Source organism: Schistocerca gregaria, chromosome 5 (genome assembly GCF_023897955.1).
Source record: "Schistocerca gregaria isolate iqSchGreg1 chromosome 5, iqSchGreg1.2, whole genome shotgun sequence".
Lineage (NCBI taxonomy): Eukaryota > Metazoa > Arthropoda > Insecta > Orthoptera > Acrididae > Schistocerca > Schistocerca gregaria.
The window spans coordinates 669027732-669043229 of NC_064924.1; the positions used below are offsets into that span (position 1 = coordinate 669027732).

At 38.4% G+C, this 15498-nt stretch overlaps 1 protein-coding gene across 11 annotated transcripts in view; it reads right to left on the reverse strand.

The window, feature by feature from the left end:
• Positions 1-15498, reverse strand: part of LOC126272093 (protein abrupt-like) — a 546798-nt gene that overhangs the window by 54874 nt on the left and 476426 nt on the right. For all 11 annotated transcript variants that reach the window (XR_007549176.1, XR_007549175.1, XR_007549174.1 and 8 more), the window contains 2 exons: positions 7962-8180; positions 7648-7888 (listed from right to left, as the gene is read on the reverse strand). Coding sequence is in view for 6 of the 11 variants with exons in the window: in XM_049974673.1 (XP_049830630.1) it covers positions 7648-7888; positions 7962-8180 (460 nt within the window). In the remaining 5 variants the exon portion in view is untranslated. The remainder of the gene's footprint in view (positions 1-7647; positions 7889-7961; positions 8181-15498) is intronic.

A 15498-nucleotide genomic window follows, 5' to 3' on the forward strand; every position in this document is an offset into this window, starting at 1 on the left:
GTCCACCAGACACACCATAGGCCTTTTCCCCTGATGTCACCCTGTTATAAAATTTGGCAGCACTCGAGTGCCTACATTTGTGATGGTTCTGGATTCCAAAAACAACTATCATATGAAATCCTGTATGTTCAGTTGATCCGTGTTACCCGAAAGGCAAAGCTATCAGCATCCAGATTGATGTAGTGTGCCTTGATTTTCAGAAGGCATTTGACACAGTTCCAAAGTGTTGCCCTATAAATCAAACACAAGCATACGGAATATCAGACTAGATTTGTGATTGGGTTGAATAGTTCCTAACAAATAAAACACAGCAAGTATTTCTTAACACAGAAAAATTTGGTTATGCACAACTAACTTCAGGTATACGCAAGGGAGTATTAATGGACCATTACTGATCACAATATATACAAAATCCCTAGGTATACTGTTGGAAGCCACAAAACTTTTCGTGAATGATGCTGTTGCATTCAGAAATGTCTTAACACCAGAAAATTGTAATGTCTGCTGAGGATTGAAACTTGAAGAAACTGGTGGTGACCAGTAAACAAATATAACAAACTGCACACAAATAGCCAAAAGACCTGGTACTGTTTGATTACATGATTGCTAACAGTCACTGCAAGCAGCCACATACATTAAATATTTGCCAATATGTGTATGCAGCTAAGCAGCAATTTAAAGTGGAAAATAATGAAAAAAAATAATAATCAACAGCAAGATTGATGACAGGGTGAGAAACATTGGAAAACTTACAGAAATTTAATTAATCCAGGGAAAACATGACTAAAATACACTTTTAAGTCCAATTATTGAGTATTGCTCATCTGTCTGGGACCCTTGTAAGTTAGGATTGGAAGATAAAACAAAGCATATGCAAATAAGACAAGTGTTTTTCATCACAGGTTTGTTTAGTTGGCACACATTGCAAGAGAGGCATTACACAAGGGGTGTTCAAAAAGTATCCAACTTTTACTTACAACATCAGTCTCTATTGAGATACAACTGTTTGGCACTTGTCAGCTTCTACACACCTCTACCAACACTGCTGCCATTGCTGGAAGTATCATTCAAAAGCCTCTTTCGGTATAGTGCGCAACTGCTCCATCAAATTCTGCACAATGTCTTCCCTGTTGGTCCCTTTCAGAGACTTTTTCAGTTTAGGGAAAAGCCAGAAGTCACTAAATGCTACGTCAGGGGAATAGGAAGGAGGGCAAACAAAAGTTATATTATCTTTGGCCAAGTGACTCTGAATTAACTGAGAATGAGAATGTGCATTATCATGGTGAAGGTGCAAACTTCATGAGGGCAATGTAGAGCCTCTTGGTAGTACTCCTTATGGACACTAGTACCTTCAGGGTTGTACTAGTGATGGGCCACACCACTGGAGTCGACAGATGAGCAGCATGGCTTTCACATTGTTGTGGACCTTTGATTTCTTTGGGATGATAGATGCTTCCTTTTTGATGATTGAAACTTTGTTCATTTCTAAGTCATACCCATACAACTAGGACTCGTTACTAGTGATCCCTGTGTTACGAACGTTTAGGTTACTGTTCACAGTGTCCAACATGTCCTGTGCGCTATCTCAATGTTCCATAAAAATGGAATAAATGTATCCAATACTGATTTTAATCTTATCTGCGAGTTCTCCGGAGCAGTTATACCACTCCTTCATCTGCATGGTACCCATTGATCGGTCCCTGAACACCTGTCGAATCTTGTAGGCTGTTTCAACTTGAAAACTAGCAACCTTAAAATAAAGTTTGATCCCATATAGTTGTTCCAATTTTTCTATCATTTTTCCCACAACATAAAATCTGACAGCCACCACTTACACATGTTCACTTGTCAATGGTTAGCCAATGACTGGTTGTTTCCGCAGTCATGGAGAGTTGGGAGGGAAGAAGAGAGGGGATCAGGACTGCACACTATATATGCCTCGAAACATGAGCATGTGCGTCCCGATACCATTGTTGGTTTTAACAAAAATAAATATATATGGTTGGATACTTTCTGAAAAGCTCTTGTACACTACAGTGTGTTGTACTGTTGAAATCCTGAGGGAGTGTATTTCTGGAAGAGCCAACAAACATACTGCTTTTATCTGTAGCTATCTTGCAAGATGACCATGAAAATAAAATTAGAGATCTGATCATACATAGCAGCTTCCTAGCAACCTTTCTTCCCATGCACCATTTGAGACTGTACAAGGAAAGGGAAGAGGCTTGCTCCATGGAAAATTCTACTACAACATCAAAACTCAAGTAAAGCTGGCTGTGAGATATCAAACATTGAGACAGAACATTGTTAATGCTTCCGTGGCCAATTGTTGACTTACTGCAAGTTGGCCTTTGTTTCTGATCCTTCTTCAACCAATGATTGTTTAATGATTTTTCTGACACTTCATCTTCACAAGCAGTTAGCACTGCCAAAGGAACACCCGCCACCACCATCACCCCCCCCCCCCCCCCCTCCCCACGGCAGTCACCAGCAATGGAGGCTGAACTTTAGACAGTACTTTTGTTAAACAAATGAGACAAAAGTCAGTGGGTAATATGTAAAATGCTGATAGGTCTCATTTGAAAACATAACCAAATGTCTTCCCCACCTTTGTCCAATAAATGTTTTGAACTGCCTCACTAACAACAGGACATTAAATTGTAAAGGGGAAAAGCCAACTTTTTAACAGCAGATCCAGCATTTGAGTATCTAGGTTATAAAACAATGACTTGTTGCAATTTTTCTAATCCCCAAACTAATTTTTTCCTGCACTCAAATGTTTCTGATGGATATCACAGCCTTTCTTCATAGGTTTAGAAGTGTTTTGAAATGTACTGCTTGCAAATAAAAATGTGTACACGCATGACAAGCAGACAGTATCAGCATTAACGCACCACCTGTTTAAATTTAAGGGCAACTATAACGAAAATTACTGGCTTAAATGCACAGCTAAGGTTTTCAGGGTGTATGTGGACAAGAAAAAAAAAAATCCTGAATTTTTCCTCGATTTTCCTGTTTACAAATATACTTTTTCCTGTGTGAAAATACACTACACGGGTGAAAGAACATTTTTTTCGAGTTAAGTGAAAATATACCTTCCCTCTGAACTGTAAAACTTTTCAACCCTTTGAATGGTAAAGATTTTATACACTAGCATAGAAGTTAACAGCACAGTAAGAAGTAAAATTCAGCAAAAAAAATCAACGCATTCTGGAGAGATCTTTGATGCCTGGCAACATATACCTTGCATATTTTCACACCATGTAAGTATACACTAATGAGCCAAAACATTACGATCACCTGCTTAATACCTTGTTTGTCGGTCTTTGCAACAAAACATATCACCGATTCTGCACCTCAAGGATCCGACAGTTTGTTGGTAGCTTTGTGGAGGTATGTGATACTTGATGTCTATGCACAGGTCACTTAATTTGTGTAAACAGTGGGCTATTGACTTACGTATGTGGTGATGGTGCCCGGTAGCAACCCAATTGTGTTGCATATGATTCAGATCAGGCAAATATGGTCACCGAGACATCAACATGAATTCACTACAACATCCCTCAAATCACTGTAGCATGGACCTGGCTCTGAGACACGGACTATTATACTGCTGAAAGATGACATCGCTGTCAGGGGAGACATCATGTGTGGAGGTATGTAGGTGGTTCGCAGCTGTCTACGTATCTTCGATTACTACCACAAGTCACATGCAAGCACAGAAGAACATTTCCCATAGCATAATACTGCTCCAACTTGCCTGAGTCCGTGGCGTGCTGCTAATTTTGAGCCACCATTCACCTCAATGACTGCACTTGTGGAGATGATCAGTGACGTACTGTAGCAAAATGTCATTCATCGAAAGATACGACACATTTCCCTTGATTGGTGGTGGAATCCCAATGGTCCCATGCCCACTGCAGTTATAAATGGCAATTTCATTGGGTCAACATGTGAAAACATAGAGGTGGTCTGCTGTGGAGCTCTATGTTCAACAATGTCTGGAACACTTGTCCACACACCAACATCATGCTCCTTCAGAAGAGTTGTCACAGATGACCATTTACCCTACTTTACAGAGCAGACAAGCCTCCGAAGCCCACATTCTCTGAAGACTCGTGGAAGTCCAACCATTTAGCACCTAATGGTCCTCCTACCTCTTTCCGTAGGTACTCATGACAGTAGCATTTGAGCAATCAACCAACTTCACCATTTTAGATATACTTATTCACAGGCTCTGTGTAAGAACAACAACAATAATAATCTGCCTTTTGTCAAACTCAGTTATCTCAATAGATTTTCCCCATTTGTGGCCCATATCTTCCCCCACCTGTGTCTGCTCTGGTTACATATTTTTGTGACCGTGTCAGGTGACCGTAACGCACCAGGCACAATCCAACAGTGGGATGAGCAGTGGTCACAATGTTTCGGCTTATCGGTGTAAATATGAATGCCACCAAATGCCACATGGTAGCTTCCAAAGCACTGAAATTGAGATTGTAAGGTGCTTTTGTTAGCCAATCATAGCTCAAGTCACATGATCTCACCAGACAATGACAGCAGATATTCAGAGCATAAGACACTGATGCTCTCAGCCAGTAGCAATATCACTTTTAAGTAGCAGGAACACACGAAGAGGAGAAGTTAATGGTTTAAATTAATATACATGCAGCACAGCTACATGAAAAGCACACATTCACGTATCATATTGGTCTTTTCTAGTGTGTGTTAACCTTTAAGATAAAGCAAACAAAAATGTGCCAGTAAAATTTTCAGTAATGGGGAACATGGCTGCTCTTTTGGGTCCGAAATTTTCTTATTGGGTGGTGCTCGTAGTGTTAAGTTTATTCAGTCAAATGCTGTGTGATTTAAAAAATTCATTGCATATTCTAGCATGTAATGTAACTCATCTTGTGCAAAAGGAAATTTACTTTGAAGCATCACTTTTCAAACCACCATTCACAATATTTTCCACAACCTGGAAGAACTGTAAACAGTTGCGATGTCACACTCATCAAAAACAGTTTGTTGTTACTAAGTATTGCACACGTTTCATCCTAAAGCCTTAGACACAATTTGCTTTCACTAGACGTTTGTGTTTGAACTGCGTTTTACGTGTTTTTGCTGCAGTATTATTCTGCATCTACATCTATACTCTGCAAAACATCCTGAGGTAAATGGTATGGCAGAGGGTACATCCCACTGTACCAGTTATTTGGGGTTCTTCCTATTCCATTCACATATGAAGTGCGGGAAGAATGATTGCTTGAATGCCTCTGTGCATCTACATATTATTCTAATCTTGTCCTCATGATCCCTATATGAGCAGGCTATTATTATTATTATTATTATTATTATTTTTTTTTTTTTTGTTAGAGTATCAATCGTTGCCAGTCTAAAATGTAACTGAAATGTAGAACTATGAAAAATTCCCAAAATTCTAAAACATTCTCAGGTTTTTTTGGATGAAAAAATTCCCATATTTTCCCCAGATTTCTTGGTTGTCCAGGGGCGCATACACTCTGATTCGGCAATGTATCATGCAATGAAGAATGGGCATATTCATTAGTTTGTGGCATGAAGATCTAGCATGTTTTGGAATGAAATCAGCAGTAAAAACACTTATTATCAATCCATATGTACATTACAATTAAGATACCATACTTTTCAATGGTTGCAACAGCAGACATAAAGTGAAGCATCATCCTTATTCTGAAGGAGAAATTAATTATGATTTTGAAGGAAGTGAGAACAAAGATTTCAGCTATAATCAAGAGTATGATATGCAAACAGCTAGCTGAAGATGTATGAGTAACTCACACTTTGTGGCTACACTCCAAACTATATTTAGGAGTCTGGTGTATTTCATACTGTTCTTGAAACACAAACATCCATAATGAAATTGATTGACGTACAAGATACAATACTAACAACCTCGGTAACAAGATAAGGACTTGAGAGGGCAGTTCTGTTGGAAATCTGTAACTGAACACACGTGGATTCAAATTACATCTCTTGAAGAGAGAATGAATGGGGATACAACAGCTCTGTGGAAACTGCATAGCTTGAAGAAAGCCTCATCTTCTTTCTTATGTTGTGTGACCTCTCAACGAATGGGGATCCTTAGAGCAATTAATGGACAAATGAACAATGATTTCGCAGCCCTCCCTCCATTATCCATGGTAATGGCCCAGTGTGACTTGGTTACTCAGGCTGGGAAAGTCAAAAGAAAATACAAAAGTGGTAGGGACCACTTATAGAACCCCCCCCCCCCCTCTCTCTCTCTCTCTCTCTCACACACACACACACACACACACACACACACACACACACACACCTACCTTCAAAATTTTCACTTAACACTTATCTACCTACTATTTGTGCTGCTCCGATGATTTATGGTTACACTGGCACAAAGTTACACACACACACCTACCTTCAAAATTTTCACTTAACATTTATCTACCTACTATTTGTGCTGCTCCGATGATTTATGGTTACACTGGCACAAAGTTACAAATGTCTACTAGATAAACAAAGTTACATCCTGCTAACAGCCATGGACACATCTTCAATTAACACATGCACTTCTGAATAGAAAACTGTAACTTCCCAGTAAGTTTGCTTCTTCCCCCTCCAGTCATTCATTTGTTGCATATATTCTAATCTCTTTCTTCAGCTGTTATTTTTGTCCTCTATACCTCCCACTAGAACCATATTTTAAAACATGCTGTATCACCTTAACTTTTCCTCTAATTAGTGTTTCTGATATATTCTGATTTAATGATTCTGAAGACAACCTACTTTCTTATAGGTCTACTTTATTTTCAGCACATTTTTTAAAAACAAATCTCAAACACTTTTATTTGCTTTATCTAGTTTTCCCACCATCCGTATTCAATTTCACAGAATGTTGTGCTTCAAATTTATGTACTTAGAAATTTATCATTAGAAATAAACCCTTTGTCTGAAACTGGTAGACTTCTTTTGCTATAGAATACCTCTCTTTGCCTGTGTTGCTCTGCCTCTTATGAACTTCCTGCCTCGTCCTTCGTGTGTTATTTTACTCCCTAGTCAGCAAAATTCCTTCAATTTGTTTATTATGTGGTCTCCAATTTTGATGTCAAGTCTGAGACTAACTTCATTTCTGTCACCATTCAATACTTTTGTCTTCCTGCGATTTACTTTCAATGCATACTCCGTGCTCAATAGATCGTTCATCCCATTCAACAAGCTTTGTTAAAAATTATTAAATATAAGTGTTTTACAGTTTAATTCAGAGTTCTGTACCTTGAGTAGCTCCTGAGATATGTGTTTATGACCATTTTATGACTAACAAATGACTGGATATTTTTTCCCCCCAATGCACAATTTCCTAAAAAAAAATTTTATGGTTTAAATGAAATACACAGTCACCCTGCGTTTGTAGTTTACTTTCTCCTACAGAGGAGAGAGATGGCAGTATGCACCATACAGCAGATGAATGTGTCAGTAAGTGAGTTTCTCGAGTTCTGCTGCAATTGGATAGCAGCATATACAATGCTCCCCACGTCCTATCTAGTGACAGCCAGCAAAATTTCCAGTTATCTTTCTAGTATTGGAGAACAACTTCTTTTATATTAATGAAGCAGCGAGTCAGTAATTTACCTTGTAAACCAAGAAGTGCAGCTGGAAATGGGGGAGTCCTCTGTGTGTCCAGACCAATCCCATTGCCATTGCCATGATGATGAAGTTGTTGATTATCATCAGCTGAACCAAATTCACTTGGTTCAGTCTTGGGAACAATATCAGTCATATGTCCTCCTCTGTCAGACATTGCGGTATCACTCGAATTACTATCCTCACCAGTTGACTGCGCTTGCAGAGAAGATTCAGATGTACCCTTGTTCTGGAAAGAAACATTTCTTTAGGCCACAGTGAAAGAGAGAGAAAGGAGGTAGAACTGGAGAATTATACTCTACCTGATGAGAAGAGCCAGCCGAGGGAGGCAGCTGGGCTCCACTTTCCAATGCTTGGCCCAAGAGGGATTCTCTCATCATCTGTTCACCGCCATTGTTATGTGCCGCAGAAGATGCAGGAGATGGCGAGAAGCGATTCCTTTTAGGTGGTGGTGAAACATCGTCGTCATTGAAACTATCTCTCATTTCAGAAGACTGTGACCATGGAAGTGAATTTGATACCTTTGCAGAAATGAAAAAGAAGAGAAATTATCAATACAGATTTAGTTAATACATAAATTCTTATATTAGATGACTCTTACTAATGATTGCAGTATACAATACACTTTACAGGATGGAGATTTGAGAGCTTTCTTGGCATATGATCGACACACGAACTGGTCTTGACGAGATTCAGAAGATCTCATGTCTATAAAGACTTGGAAAAAGTTGCAGACACCACATTAATTACAGAGATAGAACTTGCACTAACATCTGGAGAATTTTTTAAAATATTGCATAGTGCAAGATATGAATTAGAAATACTAAAGTCACTAATCAAAATAAAATTTAAGATATAACATCATATAATGTGTTAGTGTTTCAATAAGATCGAGATAAAGCAGAACAAAATACACTACCAAAATAATAATAATAATAATAATAATAATAATAATAATAATAAGGCCCGGGAAAAGAATAGGCCTCCGGTATGTTCTGCCAGTCTTAAAAGGCGACAAAAAGAACAAACCACTAATAGGGCTAACCCCCCTTTTAGTGTGATTAGTTGGTTCAGGACACAACTAAAGAAGCCTCGGACAAGCGCCGTCATGGTCGGGGATGACACTTGAACCCTATGCCCGCCCACAATGATAATGACACTGCCAGCCAACTGGAAAATGATTTAAAACCAAAGAGAGGTGTTTTGCAGGATATGCTTCCTGCAACCACCCTAGAAGGAAAACAAAGACAGAGGATGAGATGGTCAGATGAAGTTAATCGACACCTCACGTTCTGTTATTACCAAGCAACAAATCTAGGAACCAACACAACTGGATACAGATCACAAGTATACACAACATTTACTACCAGATACCCAGAATTAGAATTTTTAACAGAACAACGACTAGCTGATCATGTTGTTGTTGTTGTTGTCTTCAGTCCTGAGACTGGTTTGATGCAGCTCTCCATGCTACTCTATCCTGTGCAAGCTGCTTCATCTCCCAGTACCTACTGCAACCTACATCCTTCTGAATCTGCTTAGTGTACTCATCTCTCGGTCTCCCTCTACGATTTTTACCCTCCACGCTGCCCTCCAATGCTAAATTTGTGATCCCTTGATGCCTCAAAACATGTCCTACCAACCGATCCCTTCTTCTAGTCAAGTTGTGCCACAAACTTCTCTTCTCCCCAATCCTATTCAATACCTCCTCATTAGTTACGTGACCTATCCACCTTATCTTCAGTATTCTTCTGAGGCACCACATTTCGAAAGCTTCTATTCTCTTCTTGTCCAAACTAGTTATCGCCCATGTTTCACTTCCATACATGGCTACACTCCAAACAAATACTTTCAGAAACGACTTCCTGATACATAAATCTATATTCGATGTTAACAAATTTCTCTTCTTCACAAACGCTTTCCTTGCCATTGCCAGTCTACATTTTATATCCTCTCTACTTCGACCATCATCAGTTATTTTACTTCCTAAATAGCAAAACCCCTTTACTACTTTAAGTGTCTCATTTCCTAATCTAATTCCCTCGGCATCACCCGATTTAATTTGACTACATTCCATTATCCTCGTTTTGCTTTTGTTGATGTTCATCTTATATCCTCCTTTCAAGACACTGTCCATTCCGTACAACTGCTCTTCCAAGTCCTTTGCCGTCTCTGACAGAATTACAATGTCATCGGCGAACCTCAAAGTTTTTACTTCGTCTCCCTGAATTTTAATACCTACTCCAAATTTTTCTTTTGTTTCCTTTATTGCTTGCTCAATATACAGATTGAATAACATCGGGGAGAGGCTACAACCCTGTCTCACTCCTTTCCCAACCACTGCTTCCCTTTCATGCCCCTCGACTCTTATGACTGCCATCTGGTTTCTGTACAAATTATAAATAGCCTTTCACTCCCTGTATTTTACCCCTGCCACCTTTAGAATTTGAAAAAGAGTATTCCAGTCAACATTGTCAAAAGCTTTCTCTAAGTCTACAAATGCTAGAAATGTAGGTTTGCCTTTTCTTAATCATTCTTCTAAGATAAGTCGTAAGGTCAGTATTGCCTCACGTGTTCCAACATTTCGACGGAATCCAAACTGATCCTCCCCGAGGTCTGCATCAACCAGTTTTTCCATTTGTCTGTAAAGAATTCGCGTTAGTATTTTGCAGCCGTGGCTTATTAAACTGATAGTTCGGTAATTTTCACATCTGTCAGCACCTGCTTTCTTTGGGATTGGAATTATTATATTCTTCTTGAAGTCTGAGGGTATTTCGCCTGTCTCATACATCTTGCTCACCAGCTGGTAGAGTTTTCTCAGGACTGGTTGTCCCAAGGCCGTCAGTAGTTCTAATGGAATGTTGTCTACTCCGGGGGCCTTGTTTCGACTCAGGTCTTTCAGTGCTCTGTCAAACTCTTCACGCAGTATCGTATCTCCCATTTCGTCTTCATCTACATCCTCTTCCATTTCCATAATATTGTCCTCAAGTACATCGCCCTTGTATAAACCTTCTATATGCTCCTTCCACCTTTCTGCCTTCCCTTCTTTGCTTAGAACTGGGCTGCCATATGAGCTCTTGATATTCATACACTTGGTTCTCTTCTCTCCAAAGGTCTCTTTAATTTTCCTGTAGGCAGTATCTATTTTACCCCTAGTGAGATAAGCTTCTACATCCTTACATTTGTCCTCTAGCCATCCCTGTTTAGCCATTTTGCACTTCCTGTCGATCTCATTTTTGAGACGTTTGTATTCCTTTTTGCCTGCTTCATTTATTGCATTTTTATATTTTCTCCTTTTATCAATTAAACTCAATATTTCTTCTGTTACCCAAGGATTTCTAGCAGCCCTCGTCTTTGTACCTACTTTATCCTCTGCTGCCTTCACTACTACATCCCTCAGAGCTACCCATTCTTCTTCTACTGTATTTCTTTCCCCTATTCCTGTCAATTGTTCCCTTATGCTCTCCCTGAAACTCTGTACAACCTCTGGTTCTTTCAGTTTATCCAGGTCCCATCTCCTTAATTTCCCACATTTTTGCAGTTTCTTCAGTTTTAATCTACAGGTCATAACCAATAGATTGTGGTCAGAGTCCACATCTGCCCCTGGAAATGTCTTACAACTTAAAACCTGGTTCCTAAATCTTTGTCTTACCATTATATAATCTATCTGATACCTTTTAGTATCTCCAGGGTTCTTCCACGTATACAACCTTCTTTCATGATTCTTAAACCAAGTGTTAGCTATGATTAAGTTGTGCTCTGTGCAAAATTCTACTAGGCGGCTTCCTCTTTCATTTCTTAGCCCCAATCCATATTCACCTACTATGTTTCCTTCTCTCCCTTTTCCTACACTCGAATTCCAGTCACCCATTACTATTAAATTTTCGTCTCCCTTCACTATCTGAATAATTTCTTTTATTTCATCGTACATTTCTGATCATATCTGTGTAATAATCAAAAATAACAGGATACCCCAGGCAGAGTTAGAAAACATCAAACAACAAGTACAACAAATACTGGAACAAAATAATGAGCAATCAGAAGAAGAAGAAGAAAATACAGTAATGGACTCACACATCCCAGAGCAAACAAACAAAGAACAACACACATCAATTAAACAATCAGAGGAAAATGAAATCTTAAGACTGCCACCAGAACAAATACAAATAGAACACGAAGTGACACACATGTTAGATATAGAAGAAAAATTTCAGCTGACATATATAGAATACAAAGACACAAATACAAACATTAGACCATTCTTGCATAGACTGCCAAATAACCCACAAGTCGAAACAACAATAAAAACTATCAACACAATCATACACAACAAAATAAATGAAAACACAACTATGGAAGAGTTACAACTACTGGTTTATATAGGAGCACTCACTACACTAAATATACACACTAGGCAGAGATCAGAACCAACCAACACACAGAAGAAACCCACAAAACCAGCATGGCAACACAGGCTACAGATCAGAATAGAAAAACTGAGAAAAGACATTGGACAGCTAACACAATTTATAAGACTTCAAATGTCAGGGGGGAAAAAAAAATCTCACAACAAGAAGCGATAGAGCAATCTGATGAAAAGAAGCAGAAATTATTACAAGCATCGGCAAAACAACTTAGAAGATACAAAAAAAAGTGAAAATAGAAGAAAACAAAACCAAACATTCAACACAAACCAAAAGAAATTTTACCAGACAATAGATAACACACACATTAAAATAGACAATCCACCAAACATAACAGACTTGGAACACTTATGGAGCAACATATGGTCAAACCCGGTACAACATAACAGGCATGCACGGTGGATAGAAGCAGAAACAGACACATACAAGATACTACCACAAATGCCTGAAGTGATAACTTTGCAACATGAAGTCACCAAAGCAATTAATTCTACTCACAATTGGAAAGCCCTTGGAAAAGATGAACTAGCAAATTTCTGGCTAAAGAAGTTCACCTCAACTCATTCACATATAACTAAATTATTTAACATTAATGACGTAGATAAAATAGAAAGAAACTTATACATGGGAAAAATATATTAAAAACAAAGATTCCAGGACTTACCAAGCGGGAAAGCGCCGGTAGACAGGCACAATAAAATAACACACAAACACACACACAAAATTTCTAGCTTTCGCAACCAAAGGTTGCTTCTTCAGGAAAGAGGGAAGGAGAGGGAAAGACAAAAGGATGTGGGTTTTAAGGGAGAGAGTAAGGAGCCATTCCAATCCCGGGAGCGGAAAGATTTACCTTTGCGCGCGCGCGTGCACACACACACACACACACACACACACACACACACACACACACACACACACACACACACACACACATCCATCCATCCATCCATCCATCCATACATCCATACATGTACAGACACATGCCGTGCACGCGCGCTAGTATATACCTATCCTTTTTTCCCCCTAAGGTAAGTCTTTCCGCTCCCGGGATTGGAATGACTCCTTACCCTCTCCCTTAAAACCCACATCCTTTCGTCTTTCCCTCTCCTTCCCTCTTTCCTGAAGAAGCAACCGTTGGTTGCGAAAGCTAGAAATTTTGTGTGTGTGTTTGTGTGTTATTTTATTGTGCCTGTCTACCGGCGCTTTCCCGCTTGGTAAGTCTTGGAATCTTTTGTTTTTAAATTATTTAACAGTTACATTGCAGACCCATACACATTCCCTGATACACTTACACATGGAATAACTTATACGAAACCTAAAGATCAAGCAGACACAGCAAACCCAGCTAAATACCGCCCCATAACATGCCTACCAACAATATACAAAATATTAACTTCAGTCATTACACAGAAATTAATGACACATACAACACAGAAAAAAAAATATAAATGAAGAACATAAAGGCTGTTTGCAAAGGAGCACGAGGATGTAAAGAGCAACTGATAATAGATGCCGAGGAAACATATCAAGCTAAAACTAAATAAAGGTCGCGACACTACGCATACATTGATTACCGAAAAGCTTTTGATAGTGTACCCCACTCATGGTTACTACAAATATTGGAAATATACAAAGTAGATCCTAAATTGATACAGCTCCTAAACATAGTAATGAAAAATTGGAAAACTACACTTAATATCCAAACAAATTCAAATAATATCACATCACAGCCAATACAGATAAAGCGTGGAATATACCAAGGAGACTCATTAAGTCCTTTCTGGTTCTGCCTTGCTCTGAACCCACTATCCAACATGCTAAATAATACAAATTATGGATACAATATTACTGGAACATATCCACACAAAATCACACATTTGCTATACATGGATGATCTAAAACTACTGGCAGCAACAAATCAACAACTCAACCAATTGCTAAAGATAACAGAAGCATTCAGCAATGATATAAATATGGGTTTTGGAACCGACAAATGTAAGAAAAATAGCATAGTCAAGGGAAAACACAATAAACAAGAAGATTACATACTGGATAACCACAGCGACTGCATAGAAGCGATGGGAAAAACAGATGCCTATAAATATCTAGGATACAGACAAAAAATAGGAATAGATAATACAAATATTAAAGAAGAACTAAAAGAAAAATATAGACAAAGACTAACAAAAATACTGAAAACAGAATTGACAGCAAGAAACAAAACAAAACCTATAAATACTTATGCTATACCAATATTGGCCTACTCATTTGGAGTAGTGAAATGGAGTAACACAGACCTAGAAGCACTCAATACACTTACACGATCACAATACCACAAATATAGAATACATCACATACATTCAGCAACAGAAAGATTCACATTAAGCAGAAAGGAAGGAGGAAGGGGATTTATCGACATAAAAAACCTACATTATGGACAGGTAGACAATTTAAGAAAATTCTTTCTAGAACGAGCAGAAACTAGCGAAATACACAAAGCAATCACTCATATAAATACATCGGCTACACCACTGCAATTTCATAACCACTTCTACAACCCTTTAGATCACATAACATCAACAGATACGAAGAAAGTAAATTGGAAAAAGAAAACACTACATGGCAAGCACCCGTATCATCTAACACAGCCACACATCGATCAAGACGCATTCAACACATGGCTAAGAAAGGGCAATATATACAGTGAGACGGAAGGATTCATGATTGCAATACAGGATCAAACAATAAACACCAGATATTACAGCAAGCATATTATTAAAGATCCCAATACCACAACAGATAAATGCAGACTTTGCAAACAACAAATAGAAACAGTAGATCACATCACAAGCGGATGTACAATACTAGCAAATACAGAATACCCCAGAAGACATGACAATGTAGCAAAAATAATACATCAACAACTTGCCATACAACATAAACTAATAAAACAACACGTTCCCACATACAAGTATGCACCACAAAATGTACTGGAGAATGATGAATACAAATTATACTGGAACAGAACCAAAACAACACCACATAACAAACCTGACATCATACTCACCAATAAAAAGAAGAAATTAACACAACTAATCAAAATATCCATACCCAATACAACAAATATACAAAAGAAAACAGGAGAAAAAATTGAAAAATACATCCAACTGGCTGAGGAAGTCAAGGATATGTGGCATCAGGATAAAGTTGACATTATACCAATTATACTATCAACTACAGGAGTCATACCGCACAATATCCATCAGTACATCAATGCAATACAGCTACATCCAAACTTGTATATACAACTACAGAAATATGTAATTATTGATACATGTTCAATTACCCGAAAGTTCCTAAATGCAATATAACATATACCATACAGTTAAAAGGAAGTCACGCTTGATCAAGGTCC